This window comes from Pristis pectinata, chromosome 8, assembly GCF_009764475.1.
Source record: "Pristis pectinata isolate sPriPec2 chromosome 8, sPriPec2.1.pri, whole genome shotgun sequence".
Classification (NCBI taxonomy): Eukaryota; Metazoa; Chordata; class Chondrichthyes; order Rhinopristiformes; family Pristidae; genus Pristis; species Pristis pectinata.
In genome coordinates, this window is record NC_067412.1 from 10057031 (window position 1) to 10078402 (window position 21372).

The 21372-nt window shown below is 36.4% G+C and overlaps 1 protein-coding gene across 1 annotated transcript in view; it reads right to left on the reverse strand.

Annotated features, from left to right (window-relative positions):
- The window catches only part of cops3 (COP9 signalosome subunit 3), a 26567-nt gene continuing 5195 nt past the window's right edge, over positions 1–21372 (reverse strand). Inside the window, exons 2-12 of the mRNA XM_052022074.1 lie at positions 21185–21314; positions 20441–20553; positions 20296–20345; positions 18836–18928; positions 15916–16095; positions 14190–14330; positions 9824–9997; positions 3946–4032; positions 1653–1766; positions 975–1055; positions 1–328 (exon numbers count right to left, since the gene is read on the reverse strand). Of these exons, the coding sequence (XP_051878034.1) occupies positions 275–328; positions 975–1055; positions 1653–1766; positions 3946–4032; positions 9824–9997; positions 14190–14330; positions 15916–16095; positions 18836–18928; positions 20296–20345; positions 20441–20553; positions 21185–21314 (1217 nt within the window). The 3' untranslated portion in view covers positions 1–274. The remainder of the gene's footprint in view (positions 329–974; positions 1056–1652; positions 1767–3945; positions 4033–9823; positions 9998–14189; positions 14331–15915; positions 16096–18835; positions 18929–20295; positions 20346–20440; positions 20554–21184; positions 21315–21372) is intronic.

Here is a 21372-nt window from a genome sequence, read left to right on the forward strand (position 1 = left end):
TGGAGAAACAGAGATCAATTTTATTTAACACAGCTCTGGCGTTAACCATGAAACAATGATATATAAAACAGCGATAGATTTATTCCTACCCATAGATTCTTTTGCCAAGAAAAACAGTTCTGAAAGCATTAACAGAGGGAATCTCTCATCAAAACAGCTCTCCTGATGTTCATGCAACTAAATCCATTCCCTCGGTTTCCATCCTGCTGATCCACCTTCTTCATTTGTATCTTTTTGTTGCTGTTGCTCTTGCCCACTGTCTTCACAATTTCTTTTACGAATAACTTGATGCCTTGCTTCCTACATCATCCTCCTGTGTTCCCATGCTCTGCAAGAAAAAGTTTAAAAACACGTCACAGGGTTTTCTACTTTGGTCCATGGTGCTGCTACAGTATGGCACTTCAAGGTACTTTATCACATTGGGCATTCTCATTTTAGCAAAAAAAAAGTTATACTGAGTGGATGTCGTTAAATGCTACATAGGTTTTCTTCCATTGAAAGATAGATAAGATATATTTTATTAGTCACATGGACATCAAAACACACAGTGAAATACATCTTTTGCGTTGTGTGTTCTGGGGGCAGCCCGCAAGTGTCACCACGCTTCCGGCGCCAACGTAGCATGGCCCACAACTTCCTAACTCATACGTCTTTGGAATCTGAGAGGAAACCGGAGTATCCGGAGGAAACCCACGCAGACACGGGGAGAACGCAAGAATTAAGGGCTCATGAAAACAATATCCAGCATGGATAATTCTGAATTAGACTGACTTGAATACATGATCTTCACTATTCCATAGTTGTAAGATCAAAATCCTGTATTTTTCTACCAAATGTCAACATGGATGTACTGTGGCCACATGAACTACAATGGTTCGAGAAAGTGACCCACCTCCACATTCCAAGAATATTTGGGGATAGGCAATAGGAGCAACATTGCTACCAAGTTGCCCAATCTCTCTACCCTTTCTTACCTTCTGTACAAACTGTGGATTAACAGTAATTTCCTGATCCATTGCTTTCAGCTTTTCATCTAATTCTATACATTTTTGCATCTGGAAATTAAAAAATGACAACATAATCAGTTAAATATCAATATGACAACTACATTGCAATTGTTATTCTCAGGATTATGTTTTCTGATAAATAAATCTATCCAGACAGTATTAAAACTCTTTTGTCTCTATGTACCACTTAGCAGCATGTTGTTGCATCTTGTTAACTGAGCGTAGCAGACGGCCAGTCTTTTGTTTTTACAAACAGTGCATTGAATGGTGCGCACCCATGCAGCTTTGGGGAAGTGTGGGGTCAATCAAGAGATGATGGAAGCTCCCATGGACGATCAGGCCCATTAAACTGAAACTTCGCCACACGGCCAGAAAAGCAAAGGCAGCAGTCACATGAAAAGGCAAATTCCCCTCCAAGTCACATGTCCCAACTTGGATATACATCACCTTTCATTTATCATCATTGTATGTAAATTCTACCAATACCACTGAGGGAGTATTTCACCAGAAGGACTCAAGAAGAGAGCTCACCATCCTTTCAGCAAAGAAATAAATACTAGCCTTGCCAGAATTATCCATATCCCATAAATGATTGAAACAAAATTTTAACATCAAATGGATTAACTACAATAAATTATTTGTTACCTCGTGGTCAATGTTGAGAAGCATAGCTGGGTTATTGTATTTCTCTGGGTTGTCATGGAAACTAACCATACCATCCTTCTGATTAATACTAGCGTAAATTTCCCCATCATCTATCTGAAAGAAAGTTAATTTCATGAAATCAAAGACCAATTAGTCTCATCAGCAAATGTAATATCATTTTACTAGATTAGATTAGGTAGATTAGAAGACCAAATAATTATCTCTGAAGTGGAGACAAATCACGTTATATAAATCGGTAGCATTCTATTTTGTGAAAAGCTAAATCCTCAGTATTATTCCCCGGTGAACAAAATTTGCCATGACCCTGCATCTCCATATCCCAACTAATTACTGCCCATGTCATAAATTATCCTCAAGTCGATCCTGAAAAATAATCCAAAGGATTTTGCTTCTTCTATTAGCATGTACTTACAACCCATAAATGAACAGGATATCTGATGTTAGTGTATATATACCCATTTAGTATGATACTAATTGCATTACCAGCAAGGGTTATCCAGTTTAGTAGATACACCACTTTTTGATAAAGCAGGTGTTGCATTTCCCAATGAACCCACTGACAACCCCAGAAAACTGAACTGGGGATTCCACAACATCAGGAAGAGGAGATTGGGAGAAAATGGATGCTGAAGGCCTCAAACCCCTCCAGTAGTGGCCAGGCAACAGCTGTCTGTAGGATAGTTCAAGAGTAGGATCAACTGTATCAAAATAATTTAAATTATTGCTGAAAGGAAGGAAACCACGGGTGTTTCCTATGCACTACTTCAATGGTTGATTAGCTGTAGTTGTTTGTATTGCTAATGTTGCAGATTGCTAGAGCTGGAATAGTTATCACCACTGCCCACTCTGATTATGTCCCCCCCTATTTGAGTAGATGTGTTCAGACTTCAATGTCAGCAGAAAATCCTAGCAATGGCCATGAGCTGGCAGGATTGCTGCAGATTCAGTTTTCTGTCACCTCCCACCTTGATATACCAAAGATCAGATGAAACAGGAGACAATCCAGCCTCATCATTAATGTCAGACAACACCTTCTGAGTTTTGAGGTAAACAAACATTATCTGGAGAGCCTGTTAACTGCTATTTTAACATTCATGGAATCTATTAGGAACCACTAGAGGTATTCATTGGGGCCATCATTTCATGGCTGGGTCTCTAATGCAGGAATTCTCATCTATTTCCCTTGTACTGCCTTCTTCCAATAATCATGCATTTCCCTACCCTCTAAGGACCAATTTAGTATTCCATTAAAAGATGAAATAATCTACTTCAACAACCAATTTTCTCAATGCATCCTAATGTCAATGAGCAAGGAAATTTCAATTTTCTTGGTAACAATTTTAAAATAACTTCCTCATACCGACTTACTTATCTAGATATAATCATCTCTCTTTATAAGGAAGTAAAGGGTTAAAAAACTGTGACTGACTGTAACTATACATATAGCTGATGAAAAAATACCTCGCAAGCAAGAGCACGCAAGCTGCTGACTCATGGATAAGTGTTAATTACTGTGTCTGCAACCTTGGTTGCGGACCAGTTATGCTAGACAATAAGGGTGCTGGGTACAATAAACAATGAGTGGGAAGCTTGTCCTAAACAATGAGGGTGAGACCTGTCTTTGAATCTCTTGATTATAACTCAATTATGTTGGACAATAGGTGTGATGTCTGTCTCTGGATCTCTGAGGCCTGACTGAAACTCGTGGAGCCGAATTCATTAAGTGTGCGTGACAATATCAGTATAAATTTCTGTCTTGTTCCTTTGGACTGTGGAGACCTCCGATAAAGACTCTACATGAGAGTTTGAGGAGAATTCTCCCGCAGTATACTGCTAATAAATGCGTTTTAACAGAATTAATCTGTGGTACTGTGTTACTTTGCAGGAGACAGGAGTGGGAACTTAAAATCGGGACAACATTTCCAAACCCTTTCAAATTTCAGAAAATTATTCCATTAATCTTCTTAGAATCATATAGTCCCAACAGTTCAAATCCCTCCCCACTGTAATTTCCAGCTTTAGAAGAACCAAGTTGAATGTACATGGCACATTTCCTATGACAAAGTCCAATGGAATAGTCAAAACTGCACGTGTCTAGCCAACATTTCACATGGATTTATTTTCCGTTTTTGAATTTACTCTAGTTTACAAAATGCAAAATGTTGTTGGCCTTTACGACTCTACCTCCCCTTTTTCAACAAATTATACAGTTGATTCCTCAAGTCTGTTAACCTATAATCTTTTAAACCATTTTCTACACAAAAAGCCTTACCATGTGAAGTACATACTTCTCCGCTTCCTGAGCACCTGATAATTGTACTCTACTAGCCATGTCTTGCAAGGACAACGTCAAGAACGTCTGCAATTAAAAACAAGATACTTCTTAACGTAATAACAGAAAATGTTAGTAATGCACGGTAGGCCCATTGTCTGTACAGTTAATGCTATAGGTGTACACTCTCTACCAAAATCAATATAATCTACAGCACAAGAACTGCCTTCCTGTTAAAAAAAATTAAGACATAATAACACCAGATACTTGATCAAGATTACTACATCCTGTAAAAAAACAAAACCCTTTTAGGAATTAACCAATATTTTCAGGAGCTATTCAGATACCAGATCTAGAAGTCTGACAACCAAATTAATTCTTGTAAAATGCTTTTGAGCTTTCGATGAATCTGTCCACCAACATATACAGCATGTGGTTAATCAGTGAGAAACACAAATCAGGAAGGTCTTGGTTTCAGTTAAATTCCTTGTATTGGATTAGACAATAGATGCTAAAAATAGTCTTAATTTCCCTGTCCTCTGCATCTTTCGGCAGTAGTTTTCTCTTCTTCTGTCCATTTATTAGAGTGGATGTATCCATTAAATATGTGAGTAAGCACAGCTTCACATGGATATGCCCTGCATATTTGCATTTCATGTGTCATCATGTTGAATAGTCACATGGTCACAGGAGAAACATGCAAGCTCCTCGCAGACAGCATCAAGGTCAGGATTGAACCTGGGTCCCAAAAACTATATGAGTCAGCAGCACTAACTGCTGCACCACTGTGCTGCTCCTAATGATGAAATGCAGAACCTTGTTGCATTGAAAAGACCACTTATTGGATAGGCATTTGAACATCAGGAGGAGATCTCAAACATTTGAGTTTTTCCATAAAGAGAGAAAGAAACAAGTGTATCAGCATTGACAACAGCTGCAACTGACAATTAGCAGTCCAGTATAGATGAAACCCCTTCTGCTTTAATGTAGAACTCTTACTTTACTAGGTTTGACAGTATTTACAAATTACAGAAAGGTTGTTACTAATATCACCTTCTCTCGTTTGCCAGCCATGCAAACACATTTTTAATGTTTCTATCTTCTCCCTTAAAGTTACTCATCTCTCTTCCTTAAAGTCACTCCTCGTCTGCACGTTTCCTCGCAGGTAACAGCCCTAATAATGGAGTTTACTACTTGAACTTCAATGCAAATAGCATATATATTATGCCCTTGTTCCAATTAAGAATCAGGAGAGAACACCTACCGATTTTAGTGCTACAATGTAGATGAAGTTGCAAGGATACACACTTCATAAGTGAAAGGAAACATTGCAAACATTCCATAGATTACAAGCCCCCCAGCTTTTTCCTGACTGTTCGCTCATTGATAATTTTGCAGTATTTTCCACAACGCCTTTCTCATTGAAATGAAGCTTCTCTTAGCCTTTAAGGCATAACCAGGTAAGCACAACTTTTAGAGATCTCTTACACCGGTTAAAAAAGTTGCATTTCTCAGTCTAGTGACTGAAGTAATTGAGAACAAATTATAAAGCCAACCATTATCAAGGTAAAATATTTCAAGATTAAGACTGGCCGAATGATCCATTTTGCTTAACTGGAAGGATCCAATACCCCCTACTACTTTTCAATGGTTCTCTCAAACTAGATCATGTTCAAACTTGGAAAAAATTAGGAGTGGTACTGTCGATCCTTCGCTTAAATTTGAAGATATTTGGAGTCCATTTATTCAATACTTTCATATGATATAGATCCCTTTTCAATAACTTTTCAATTTAGAGGAACGGAGTTGACAACATAATATTGCTGTTTCTATTGAGAAATTTCACTCCATTTTTTTTCTTTTTTTTTGTCTTTTTTTAAAATTTTCTTTTTAGTTTGGTTTGATATATTATTTACAATTTTTTTTATTGATTTGGGGATTTTTTTTCTTTTATATACACAATAAATCGTTTTCTTTCCTTTTTTTTCCTTCTTTACAATATTTTTATTAAATCCATGAAAAAAGAGTACGTGCATCAAGAAAGTAAAAATACTACTGAATACATTGTGTTAAAGCATACTTAGGATTACAATACTCTAATTCAATAATCACATATAGTAGTTAGTTAATAAAGGAAGAAAAAAAAATTGAAATATTTTATTACCCAAAAAAAAATCTACCCCCACTACCAAAACCCGAAGCTGTTAGATAGAAGAAATGGCAAGGAAAAACCTTAAAAAACAGTGTCAGCCAATATCTGCATTTTAGTCCCCAAGTCAGAGATTTTGAAAATAATTCAAAAAGGGTCCCCACAGGGTTTGAAAGTCTAGGTTAGATTCAAAAACTGAACAGCGAATCCTCTCTAGATTCAAATGTGACATAACATCCCGTAACCATTGAACATGCGTAGGCGGAGTAGCTTCCTTCCATTTAAGCAATACTGCTCTCCTGGCTATAAGAGAAATAAAAGCCAGAATATGTAAATCAGAAGCCTTCAAAGCTATATCTTTTTCTGCAACAATCCCAAATAGTGCAGTCAAAGGATTAAGTTTAAAATTTATTTTAAAAAGTACAGAAAAAGTATGAAAGACCTCTGTCCAATATTTTTTAAGACTCTGACACGTCCAAAACAGGTGAATTAAGGAAGCCACTCCGTTATTGCATTTATCACAGTAAGGAGATATATCAGAATAAAAATGGGATAGTTTATCTTTAGACAAGTGAGCTCTATGGACCACTTTGAATTGGAGAGAATGACGAGCACATAATGATGAAATAGTAACCAACTTGAAAATTTCATTCCAAGTTTCCTCAGAAATTGACATCTGCAAATCTTGTTCCCAAGCATTTTTAATTTTATCTAGTGGCACCTTACTCATTCCTAATAATGTCATAAATATTAGATATTGAGCCATCCTGAAAGGGTTCCAAATTAAAAATTATGTCTAATAAATTCTTATCAGGACACAAAGGAAAAGGATGTAATTGAGATCGAAGAAAATCTCTAATTTGTAAATATCTAAAAAATGAGTTTTTGGTAAACTATACTTGGTAGACAATTGTTCAAACAAAGAAAGGTTTCCCCCAACAAACAGATCTTGAAAACAAGTAATACCTAATTTGTCCCACTCTTTAAAAACTACATCAGTCATAGAAGGTTTAAAAAAGCGATTAGAGAAAATGGGACTAGACAAAGAAAAACTCAATAAACCAAAATATTTTCTAAATTGTACCCAAATCCTCAAGGCATGTTTAACTACTAAATTATCTGTTAGTTTATTTAATGATATTGGAAGTGAAGAACCAAGCAAAGAGATAATAGAAAATTCTTTAACAGTGTTAATTTCCAAAGAGACGCATACTGGACAAGCCTCTTGATTAATGTCATGTAACCAAAACGTAAGATTTTGTATATTGACTGCCCAGTAATAAAATCTAAAATTAGGTAAAGCTAAACCTCCATTCTTTTTAACCTTCTGAAGGTGAACTTTATTTAATCTAGGATGTTTATTATTCCATATGTAAGAAGATATAATTGACTCAAGAGAATCAAAGAAGTATTTAGGAATAAAAACAGGTAAAGCCTGAAATAAATATATAAATTTAGGTAAAATACTCATTTTAATAACATTAATTCAGCCAATCAATGATATAGAAAGGGGAGACCAACTTGATAAAACCCTTTTCACATAGTGTAGCAAGGTGAAAAAATTCTCTTTAAATAAATGCTTATAAATTTTAGTAATTGACACTCCCAGATAGGTAAAATGATTTCTTACAATTTTAAAGGGAACGTTAATATCAAATGGTACCAAGTTATTCAAAGGAAAAAGTTCACTCTTGTATAAGTTCAATTTGTAGCCTGAAAAATGACTAAAGCGAGAAAGTAAGGAAAGCATAGGAGGTAATCAGGCTTCAACATTAGATATAAAAAAGTAATAAATCATCAGCGTATAAGGAAACTTTGTGGTTAATACCTCTTCTGGAGATACCAAAGATATCTCTAGATTTTTGGAAAGAACTAGCTAAAGGTTCTAAGGCCAAATCAAAGAGCGAAGGGCTCAAAGGACATCCTTGTCTGGTTCCACGTTGAAGCTTGAAAGGTTTAGAGTTTTGAAAATTAGTAAGAACTCGAGCAGAAGGGGATAAATAATGTAATTTAATCCATTGGATAAAATCAGGCCCAAAATTAAGTTTCTCTAAGGTTTTAAATAAGTAATTCCATTCAATCCGATCAAAGGCCTTCTCAGCATCTAAAGATATCACACATTCCGATATTTCCTTAGAGGGAGAATAAATAATATTCAATAAATGACGAATATTAAAATGAGAATATCGATTTTTAATAAAAGCAGTCTGATCATCGGATATAATTGAAGGTAAGATATTTTCCAATCTACGAACTAGAACTTTAGATAAAATTTTAACATCCACATTAAGTAGCGAAATTGGTCTGTACGAAGCACATTCTGTTGGGTTTATTTTTCTTAAGAATAAATGAAATAGAAGCTTCATAAAAAGATTGTGGTAGTCTACCCAATTTAAACGAATCCGAAAAGACAGCACATAAATGAGGTATAAGCAAAGAGGAAAAGGCCTTATAAAATTCTCCGGGAAATCCATCCAGACCTGGAGTCTTTCCAGAATGTAACGATCGCACAGCCTCAGCGATTTCCTCGTATATAATAGATTGATCCAACTGTTCTCGATTTTCAGTGGATAGTGTAGGAACATTTAATTGGTCAAAGAAATTATCCATTACAGTATTATCTTTGGGAGAATTAGAACTGTAAAGTTTAGAATAGAATTCTCTAAAAGTATCACTTATTTCTAAAAGGTCAGTTGTCCTCTCGCCATTGGCTTTCAAAATTTCTTTAATTTGCCATCTAGCTCTGGAAATTTTTAATTGGTTAGCCAGTAATTTACCTGTTTTATCTCCATGTATATAAAATTGACTTTTATCTTTTAAAAGTTGACTTTCAATTGGATAAGTTAAAAGAAGATCATATTTAGTTTTAATTTCAACTCGCCTTTTATATAAAACCGGATCTGGATCCAAAGCATATTTTTGATCTAATAGTTTCAATTGATCAACTAGATCAGCTCTTTCTCTGTCAGCTTTTTTCCTAATGCTTGCCATATAAGAAATAATTTGACCTCTAATAAAGGCTTTGAAAGTATCCCAAACGATAAGACTAGAAATCTCTTCCAACGAATTCTCTTTAAAAAAAAAGAGTAATTTGTTTCTCCATAAATTGGAAAACATTTTTATCAGATAACAAGATTAGGTTAAAACGCCAGAATCTATTTGTCTGAGGGAGCCCAGGGAAATATAAAGAAACAAGTACAGGAGCATGATCTGAAAGAGCAATCTCTTTATAGTCACAGGATCGAACTGATGAAATCATTTGGTTATCAATAAAGAAAAGTAATCAATCCTGGAATATGTATGGTGAACATGAGAGAAAAAGGAATATTCCTTATCCTCTGAATGCAAAAACAGGAGCAGAAGATTCTTTCTTTTATATTATATTCATCTACTAAGGGATCGTGAGATCTAAAGATTTTTTTTATATTTTATTATTCTTTATGATTATCCATGCCATGATTGTTCTCTTGATCTCTTTGTATTACATGTACAATCATCGAGGTTATATATTAATCTGGATTAATTTGGAAACTAATAAAAAAAATTGAAAAAGAAAGAAAGATTAAGACTTTGGGGTGGGTGAGGGACTATTTTAGAAGAAATGCAGAATTATATTGTCACTGCAAGAACTTGCACCTCTAAGCACACTGAAAGAGACCTTTATACTGATTCATTTAGTTCTCTCTATGTCTTGATGTATAGTGCAATTTATGCATATATATGTCTTACCTTTGTTAATCTTTGAATGTTCTTTTTATAAAGAGAAGATAAGCATTGTTTGACCAGTCCCATGTTATTATCTCTTGTGAATGTTTCATTGTGTTTGTTCACAACATTTCGAAGTTCTGCAGGGTTATTTGTTGCATACACTTGTGCTAATTCATGATAGGCATTACTAAGAGGCTGTTGAAGGATAGACAACACAAGATTCAGTTTACCTCATTGATGCAGAAACATAAAACTATATATTGTAAACATGAATATTTTAACAAAAAACATTCATGGTGCATTATAGACTTCAATTATTCATCTTACATGCAAGCTAAGATGGTTCCCTTATTAATCATACATATTTTAACATTTCTATATTTCCTCTGCTGTCATTTGAACTTGTCCATTACAAGGGCACCAGTTGAAGATGCTTTTGTGAGCAGCACAGCTAACAATAATCACCCACCACCTAAATCACAGCATGAATCTTATGAGCATCAAATTCTGGAGAATAAGACTAATGATAAAAACGCTCCGGAGTTGCACAATCTCGAAACACATTAAAAAGGAGCACTGTCAATGGCGACATCAGTAACTTATGTAATGCAATGGTCAATAGAATATAGAAATCATTGTTCTAAAAGACAATTTGATGAAGTCATAATAACCTTGTCAATTCAGAGGACGAAAAGGAACACCTTTTCGCTGAACCTAGGTTTTCACACATTACGTGTCTATACACGTTCTAGTTCAGCATTTTCCAATCATAATTTACCAACAGCTACATGAAAGAGGCTGTACATTTGGAATTCAGTTCAAACTTCTGTTCACATTTGGACCAAAGCAATAATGTCTGAGGTCAAGTGGTCTGGTGGTGCCCAAATTGAGCATCAATGTACAGTTTCTTGTCGAGCAAGTATCCTGTGACAGAACAATCAAAGACTGGAACTTATTAACGTTAATGTAGAATTAAGATCATAGCTCTGCCTCCTCCTGTTCCTATGTTCCCTAACTCGGGGAAACAGTTTCCAATTCATACATCTTACTTCCCATGTCAGTTTTAGCAATTGAGAATTGCTACCTCAGCATTTCCCATCAAGTTTTATTGCACTGATTATAATCTCTGACAAACTTTGAGCAATTCATAGAATAGTGAAATCTAAACATTAGATTTCCCTATGAATGATTATTCTTTCAATACAATTGAAAGTGTGTACACTTTCTCATGCTGTGGGACACACTTAGATTTAATAAGTGTTTTCATTTATATTAGATTTCAATTATTTCTGCAGAACCACACCAATTAGCTAGTTCACAACACAAACCTCAAAAACAAATTGCCCCTCCTCATTACTAACAAAGGACATGTCTCATTCACACTGTGGGTGAATTCAAAGCTTTATAAGAACCGTAACAGATCCTCTTGGGGCTACAAAAACCAACCCCATCTCCCAATTCTAATGCTAGCAAACCATCCCAGCATTCCTAAACCTCAATTTCTCCTCTCTCCACAGTTCAAATATAAAAATAGAAAGTGAATGGTCAAGATGTTAAAGGGCAGAAGAACAACAGAAATTATCAAACTGAAAAGAGTTTGACAAATTTGCAAAGAGCAACTTTCAAATTGCTCCGTTGTATATAACAGCTCCCAATTATTTTTCCTCAAAACTACTATCTCTGCCCTCAGCACATCCCACAATCAATTACCAGCTTCTGGGAAGGGTGCTTCCAATTGTCATGCTTCCTGCATTTCTAATTTAAATAAGTCTCAATTTGAATCAAACCACATTTTTAAATCTGCAATAATTAGGGATTGAACTACCAGTTTCAATGTTTAAATGCAAGGAGAAAAGTAGCCAAATTCCCTTCCCTCGCACAATGCTGTGACTCCAACTCAGTGACTTTAAAAATAAACTCTTCTCTATCCCCTTTGGACAGTTCCCCAAGAGGAATTTGCACCTTAAGGACAGGACAAAGAAAAGGGACAAAACTGGCATGGAAGTTTCACTGTATTAACTAGCCAGCTTATTAAGTACTTTTATTTTTTTTGAAAATGCTTTTTCCCTTTTGAATACCTTTTCTATTAATTTTGTATTTGGAATAAATTAATGTCCTTCATCAAATCAAACCAAAGTTGAATTATAATTACAATGTCCAAAATAAAAGCATTCCTTAATATGACAAAGGAAGTCTGTAAAACTACACAGATTAGCTTGTCTAGTATATTCTGTGTTGTATATTACACGCAGAACAGGCCCAGTTTGTATTAGTGTACATAGAATGGACAGTGATAGCTTCCTACAGTTTATTAATATAAACATGGAAATGAATAGGGGTGATACTAAGATGTTATATAGGGCAACCAGAAAGGAAAGTAACCTTTAAGCAGCAACACATTCGTAGAATTTTCAAATGGTAACTTTTAGACTTTACCATTGTAGGCACCATCTCCCAGTCACTTTTTCCTCAGCACTACTATCATCATGTCAGTCGTGCTGCTCACAAGGTGTTCAACAGTTTACATCATATGCCAGTCCACATCTGAATTAAATCAAGCCAAAGGGCAGCAGGGGAAAGAGCACAAATATTAAAATAAATAGTCAAAATTAACCAAGTAATGGACACGCTTAGTTACTTTGACGTATATATTTCTCTCAGCCATTTTTTTTTAAATAAAAGAGAATGAAGCATAAACAATTTGCACTATTTTAAATAAAAATCAAAAAAATCTGTTCGGATGCTGGAAATCTGAAACAAAAACAAATGCTCTGCAGGTCAGGCAGCATCTGTGGAAAGGGAAACAGAGTTAATGCTTCAATTCAAAGATTTTGTACTTCAAATGCAATAAAGGATCTTCAACCCAGAATCTGAACTCTGTTTCTCCATCCACAGATGCTGCCCGACCTAATGAGTGTTTCCAGCATGTTCTATTTTTAATCATTATTTTAAAATTAATTAGGATAAATGTCTTATATTTAAATTAAATCTATTCACAGGATGTGGGCATTTTTGGCATAACCAGCATTTAACCCCCATCTCTAAATGGCCTGGAATCAAGTGGCTAGCCAGACTAATTCAAGTGCATTTAAATCAACTACAATGGCAGAGCACTGGGTGACACGCAAACCAGGAAATGGTGGCAGATTACCTTCATTATAGGTACCAGCAGACTAGGTGGATTCTTACGACAATCCAGGAGTTTCATGGTCACCAATGTTGTGGCTAACTTTGTATTCCAATTATTTACTGAATTGAATTTAAATTCTGTTTCTGTAGTGAGATCTGAACTTCATCTCCATATCATTTGTATGTCTCTGGTTTCCTAATCCAGTAAACTAATTCTTTAAGTACTCTACAGTAAATAACCAGGCAGCAGGCTGTTTTGGGTGAATTAACAAAGGTAATTGATTGGAGACATGTTTTGGGGAAGCTTTTAAAATACTTCCTTGGCCACATGTATTTAATGTGCAACATATGTGCCTGTACATTTTGTATGTTACTGCAAAATTTCAGTTAAATTGGCTTCAAAGCAATTTTGGAAGCACAGTTCAACACCCATACTTTACAATTTCTTGCCTTTGGCATAGGTGATTAAGGATGAATTCCTAATTTGCTGACTAATAAAAAGTAGATTAAATGCTGCATCTGTAATGCCTGGCACCTGGCTTGAAAGACAGGTGTTAGGAGCAGAAAAACACAAAAGAAACCCAAGTACTGTTGTTGGAATTAACCTGAGTAGAAAGGTTGATGAGGCAGAGAAATGGGACAGCTTGGTTAATCCCTATTCAGATGGTAGTGATGAGTGCCTCAATGGGCTCTTCAAAGCATACCAATGAAAAGAGAGTAGGCAGCTGTGGACTTAACCAAAAAGTCAAGCCTGTCTTACAGAATGGTTAAGAGGGCAGAGGAATAGTAAAGACAGTTAACTGCATCAAAGAAATGCAGCGTGTGATTTAGCTTCCAAGCACAATGTAGCTCTACATCTAAATCGTCATCCCTAAATAAGATTCTGAACTTCCTAACCCTAAACCTTCATATTTAAAAGGTTATGATTGAGAGCATGAATTGGATATTTTGCTGGATTTCAAAACTAAACTGAAACTAAACTTAAAAAATAAACAGCATACATTAAACAAATCTTCATTTTTCATTTATAAATAAACTATTAAATTGAATATTAGTTTTTATTACCTACAAACACCCAGGATGAAAGTTAGGAGGTAATATCTAAAAGATATGCAATGTATTGTCAATTGTACAATTCAAAAGGTACTGTTACCCAAAATACCTTTTCATTCATTTACTAAAATAAATATTTTCTCAAAGTAATTGTTAGTCAAAGTTAGGTGTAAAATGTTATTTCCTCCAAAATATGCAATCTCACCTTAATGAATCTTCCCACTATCTGTGAGGTGTACTTGGGCAGCTGCTGAACCTTTCCATGCAGAATCAAGGAGACAAGAATGTACTTTTTATAAGATTCCAACATAATATGACTGACCGCCATGGCTGGAGTTGTTATAGCCTAAGGGCAACAAAAAGCTTCCATTTGTTAAAGAGTACTTCAACAATCTAATTTCAGCACTTACACATGGAGGTCAAGCTATACATTGGAATTAACAATGAATCACATTAATATAACCAAAGACAGCTTTCCCCTGCTGTCTTCAGTGAAATGTCCCAAGTCTTTAAGTCAAGGATGAGCCACCACAGCAGCCCTCTTTTCAATCTTCCTTGCCATAGTGCTTCACCTCACACTCAAGCTGCTCCTAGCTGGGGTAGAGCTTATCTACAGGACGGATGGAAAATTGTTCGACTACCACGGTGCCACTCCAGAACTAAGATCAGCCCAACCTCAGACATTAAATTACAGTAAACAGACAATGCTTGTGAATGCACATACTCAGAGGCTGAGCAGCAATCATTGCTATCTCCACCAAAGCGTATGAGAGAATAGGCACATTAAACCTCTGAAAGACAAACATCCTTCACAGAATCCACACACGCTATATAGCAATCTCCTGTCAACCAAGATCTATGGTGAAACATTGGAAAATCTGGAGTAGTGCCCATTTGTCAGAAGCCTTCTAACAGTGAGGGCAGACCACTGATAAAACCCATCATCACCTCTAGCATAATATTTAGTTAGCTGGGGAATAGAGTGCTCCACGACTTCAACCCCAACACCAAGCTCATGGTCTACCAAGCAACAGTGATCCCTACCCTCCATGTTTCAGCAAGATGGACAACATAGAGCAAGCACCTCAAAGTACTGCAGAAATACCACCAATTCTACCACTGAAAAAAATAGCAAATCAATGTCAAAACACTCACTCAGGCCAACATCCCCAACACTGAACAACATATCACATTCAACAACCTCCACTGGGCAAGCCATACATTGTCCACATTTCTGGTGTCAGATTCTCAAAACGAGTCCTCTACTAAGTACTTTGCCTCTTCAAGCAATCTCCAGGAGGACAAAAATAGCATTTTAAGGATATTCTCAAACCTCCTTTGTTAAAAAAAATGTATAACATTCCCACCAACTCTTGGAAATCCTGGCCCATGCCCTCTCCAAATGGAGCAGCAACATTTGGAGTGGCATTGAGAACCTCAAGTCCATTTGTTTGGAGCATAAAGAAGCTCTCCTCAACCAGCGGAAGAGCACTACCCACCCACTCACCAACTTCATCACACAAACACTACCCCATTGTGGCAGAGTCTATGGGTTCCACATTAGCTGCCTCAAAATCCACCAAACTGGTGTGGAACCAAGTCAGTCTCAAGGAACTGTCTAAGAAAATGATGTGTGGCAATAAAAGTGATAAAAGGCCCCCCTTCCTGGCTGCTACAATGTGAAATCTTCATTAATTTATCAAGAATGAATTGGCACTCAGCCCAGAGTTACATCCTTAGTGCATAGTTCATCCAAAAGCGTAAGTTGGAGATACAAGCAAGTCACGGCTATTATAACATAGAAATGTTGCAGAGCAGTTTTACAATAACTGTAATATGATACATCCTATTCAGTAAACAATTACTCAGCATTGGTTTCTTTAGATAACTTCTTTGAAGTAATCAGACAAGTTTATACAGTCAATTTTTACCTGTTCGTAGAAATATAGTGCCCGCTCAAAGTTCTTGAGGCCTGTATAGATCATACCACCATAATAGTAATAACATAAAAAGTGCTTGGCGTCATAAGCTCCATTTTCTTTACAAATATCAGTCATATCCACTTCCAGGTAGGGAATAGCAGGGTTAAAGCATTTCGCTAGGAGGCAAAGCTATAAATGGGAAGAGAAAGGCATCTTAAGTAAAAAAAAAATTCCTTTCACTATCACTCTTCAACTTTAGAATTGAAAATCTAATTTATGTAAGCAACATCAATGCAAAAGCCATGTCTGATGTTTAAATTACAGGTACAAGTTACATAGCATATTTTGTTTGTCAAACTGAAAGGCTATATAAATTAATTAAACTTGACAGCATGAAACATTAGTCTGAAATGTAGACTTTTCCACTGATGACAAATTAAGGTTGTTTAGATGGAAAAAAGTAGTAAGATTGTATGAAATTCTGCTGCTGATCAAGTATCCTGTCGTTATGTTGATGAAGTGCACCTATGTTTAGTATTTATGTGGAAGAAGAATCCTGTGAAACTAAACTAAATCTTTAACCACAGCAAAATATATGACAGCTTACAGGAATTGATGTTTACTGAAATAAAGGGATGCTAAAATTAGAGGGCATAGGCTTAAGGTGAGAGGGAGGAGATTTAAAGGGGACCTGAAGGGTAAATTTTTCACACAAAGAGTAGTTGGTGTTTGGAGTGAGCTGCCAGAAGAGGTGGTGGAGTCAGGATCAGTAACAACATTTAAGAGGCACCTAGGCAGGTACATGAATGAGTAAGGCATAGAGTGATAATGGAATTAATGCAGGCAAGTGGGATTAGTATAGATAGACACAATGGTCTGTATAGAACTGGTGGGCTGACGGGGCTGCTTCTATGCTGGCCAACTCTATGATTCTAAAGGTTGCTCAATGAATTCAGTTCCAAATGTGTTGAGGATCTTACAACAGAGCAAGTTCCAGAAAGAGCAATTCTTAAAAAGTGAATTGGATTCATTTCAGATAGTTCATCATTTTTAAAAAGCACATATTCAACAATATAAACATTTAATGAACAGAAGGACATATGAAAATAGGAGCAGGGGCAAGCTACCTGGTGCCTCAAGCCTGCATCGCCATTCAATATAATCAAGGCTGATCTGTCCAGGCCTCTACTCTTCTGCAAAGCTAGTTTCACATTGCCCTCAATTTGCTGATCTTTCAAAAATGTATCTACCTTCATCTAAACAAAAAAAACACCTCCACAACCCCAGGGTAGAGAACTCCAGAGATTTACTACATTCTGCACAAGTAGCATTTCCTGCAAACATCAGTTTTAAATGATGTGTTGATCTTTTAACTATGTCCCCTGGATTGAGACCATCCCACTAGTGAAAACATCTCAACATTTACCTTGTCATGTCACCTCAGGATGTTACAAGATCACCCTCTCATTCTTCTAAACTCTTAAGAAGAGATCCAAATTCTTCAGCGGTTCATAAAGGAAAATCCTCTCAACCCAGGAATTAGGCAAGTGAATATCTTCGGGACTGCTACCAATGCTGGTATATGTTTTCTTAACTAAGGCTATCAAAACTGTACACCGTACTGCAGATGCGGCCTCACCAACACCTAGTAGAACTGTAATAATACTCCTCTATTTCTAAACTCCAGTGAAGGTCAATAAGCCATTTGCTTTCCCAACTACTCACTGCATTTGCCTGCTAACTTGTCATGATTCATGCACAAGAACAACTAGATCCCTCTGTACCTCACTCATTTGCAATCTCTCGCAGCTTAACTAATAGTCTGCCTCTTACCGAATTTTCTCCCATTCATTCAACCCATCTACATCTTGCTGCAAACATCATCATTGCAGCATGCCCTCCCAATCATTTTTGTGTCATCAGCAAACTTGGATACCTTACACTCTGCATCCTCCCCCAAATCAGTAATATAGATTGTAAATAATTGAGGGTCAAGAATTGTTCCCTGGTCATTTCACTAGTTACATCCTTCCAGTCTGAAAAAGACCCATTTATTTCAATTCCATTTTCTATGCGATAACCAGACTTCAATCTATGTTATCACACATCCCCCAACACTGTGAACTTTTACCTTATGATGTTCTATGCAGTACCTTGCTAAATGCTTTCTGTAAATCCAAGTACACTATATCTACAGATTCCCGTCTATCTCTATACTCGTTACACCCTCGAAGAACTCTACATAAAACCTTTCGTAAAACCATGTTGACTTGGTTTGGTTGCATTACATTAATTGCAATTGGAAGGAAAGTGTTGATGAATAAATGGTCGATTAAGGTCAATCAAATACTGGTGACATCACCTCATGCAGACCCAGTGTAGGAATCTCATTGGGGTCACAAGGGTGACTCACAACAGAAAGTGCTCAGTTTAATTTTTGTGTGATGCAAAATAACTCCTAAGTTGTCATTATCATGCCTTTTTTAAAAAAATTCATTCAAGGGATGTGGTCTTTAGAGGCTGAGCAAGTATTTAATTGCCCTTGAGAAGGTGGTGGTGAGCTGCCTTCTTGAACCACTACAGTCCTTGAGGTGTGGGTATACCCATAATGTTGTTAAGGAGGGAGTTTCAGGATCTTGACCCAGCAACAGTGAAGGAAAGGTGATATACTTCCAAATCACAATGGTGTGAGTTTGGAGGGCAACCTCCAGGTGGTGGTCTTCCCATGTTACTGCTGCCCTTGTCCTTCTAGCTGGTAGTGGGTTTGGAAGGTGCTGTCTAAGGAATCTTCATTCACAGAAAAATCAACTTTCAATTGCGTAACACTAAAATTAAATGCCATGTGATTGAATTTCTAGGCACAAGAATTTTTGTACCTAAAACATAGACGATTTGTACACAAGAAAATGAACAGAAGAGGTCATCTTACCTGGCAGAGATCAGCATGAACTGAGGTAAGTTGGTTTGTATTCATCTGCATCTTGTCTATGGCCTGTTTCAGAATGCTAATGCCCCGCAATGGCTTTTAAAAAAAAAAAATCCATTTATCCTTAAGTAGACACATTCACCCTAATACCATCAGTTATGCAACTTAAATCACACCATGGTTCCCATTCCTGATACCACAACAGAATGCATACGTGAACATCTGTGTTGATGTGATTGTCTTGTCAAAAATACTCCAAGAACAAAGAGCCCACTGACACACAGAGCCAAACTGGATTCAGACTGTAAGATAGTGAAGAACTGGCAAGAAACAAAATATTTTAAGCCTACAAAATGTTATTTTAGCTACTACATACTATACAGTACAAATTTAAATTTCATATTACTCAATAGTGTGACATTTTTTATGAACGATCCAGTTTATCCAACATGTAAACCATTTAAAAAAAACAAAATCAATGTTACGAGAAGACTTGATAACCTAGCTTACAATCTAAAACAATAAGCCCTTTCCATCACATTTGATTGCCTGGGTAATTGGGGTTCAGCCAAATGAGCTATATTTAATCATTCTGTACATCAAAATTATGTGTTTTTAAACAGTACAAATGTATATCAGGATTTCACCTGTAATCTTGGCACCCAAGTGGAAAAATCCAATAATTTCATACAACTATGGAATTTTCTCATGGAAAATCTCTCTTGGAAAGATTCTATACAAATAGTTTATTTACATGATATTCCTTTGGGAGGCCACATTATTGTGCATGGAGATAATACAATATGATTTAAGGACATGGCAGAAGTCTTTCCCCATGGCTCAAATTACTGAAATCCAACAAGATTCTGGTACCGAGATAAAACACCCACTACAGTTAAAATGGGTACCTACCAAATCTTGGGAAATAAACTTAAGTTTTATATAATAGAATCATAGAGCAGAGAAATCAGCCAATCAAACCACCTTGACTGCAGATTCTGAAAATAGACTATCCTTTTGCCTCCACAGACACCACTCGGCCTGCAGAGTTTTCCCAGCAGTTTATCTTTTGCTGCAGACTCTGAAAGAGGGATCTAGTCTAATAAGTTCCATGTCTCGACTCTTTCTTCAGAGCCCTGCACATCTTTTCAGTATTTATTTAAAATAGTTTGGCCTCAAACCTGATTTCGCCAAAATTTATCTTTAACTTTCACTGCCAATCCTTAATTCTCCTCATCGCCACCACGCTTCATTATTAAACTTAGTTAGCTTACACCATGTCTCTACCAATGCTCTTTGCTGCTAAGATGCAAAAAATGTTTGCAAATCTCCAAACTTAGAGAGATAAAAGTCAAATAGGAAGCAGACTAAGTATATAAGGATAATGTTTCTAGCATGTCTAAGTAATTTGATTTGAGGACAGAAACAAGCTTGAAAACATGAAATATTAGAAAAATCTTTACCTGTTTTCTTTCTACTAAAGCATTTGTCAACTGATGACAAAGACCTGCAACTAGAAAAAAGAAAATAAAATGCACGAGTTGATCTAAAGTTGCATCTGATTACTTTGCAAAAGCTCACTGTTGATGTGGATATAGGGATACTTACAGGTATCTGTTGCATATCTGATATGTTCACCATTACAAGTGCTAATGAAAAGCTGAACTTGGGAGAATAATGTCTCAAAATCAGGGATACTGGGCATAGAAAATTTCACATACCTAGAGAACAAAAATTAAAAATAGTAATGTACCAGCATCATTTGATTTTCATTGGTGGTATATCAAAACAATCCAAACTTACTAAGAATTGTGAAATGTAAGCACATTCCTTTCCTACCAAAATCAAGAATGATGTGAATGTGAACACTTCATCTAATCCACCTACTTCAACAGATCATTCTGCCACCCACCTACACTAAAGGCAATTTATGGTAACCAATTAACACATCAGCAAGTATTTGGGATATGGAGGAAATCTGAGCTCTTATGGGAAACCCCCATGGTCATTGGAAGAACATGCAAACTCAACACAGGCAGGACCCGAGGTCAGAATTGAACCTGGGTCCTGAACTGCTGGAGCTGTGCAACAGCAGAACCATCTGCTATGCCACTGTCCTCCTGTGCTAATTCCCTACCACTTAGCTAAGAAGCCACTATGAAGATATTACTGACTTGAATGAGCAACCCGCATGACTACGTCTAAATAGCAATCTTTATGTAGTGAAATCCCCCAAGACACTTAACTATTCACTTTGGTACTTTATGAGAACAGGAACAAAGATCCAAATTGTATTACATAAAATCAATCAATTATGTCCAATTTATACAAAGGCAATCATTTGGAACTTACAATACTGCCAAGACTCCCAGAGAATGTTCCTGTACATCCAACGCACCTAGCACTGTATCCAAGTGAGAGAGGTTTTTAGCCAGCAGCTCTCCACTCTTGTTAATGAGGTCACACAGCTGAGTCATTTGTCCTATAAGAAAACAAAATTATTCACACATTACATCTAATAGGTCAAATCTTAAATACAT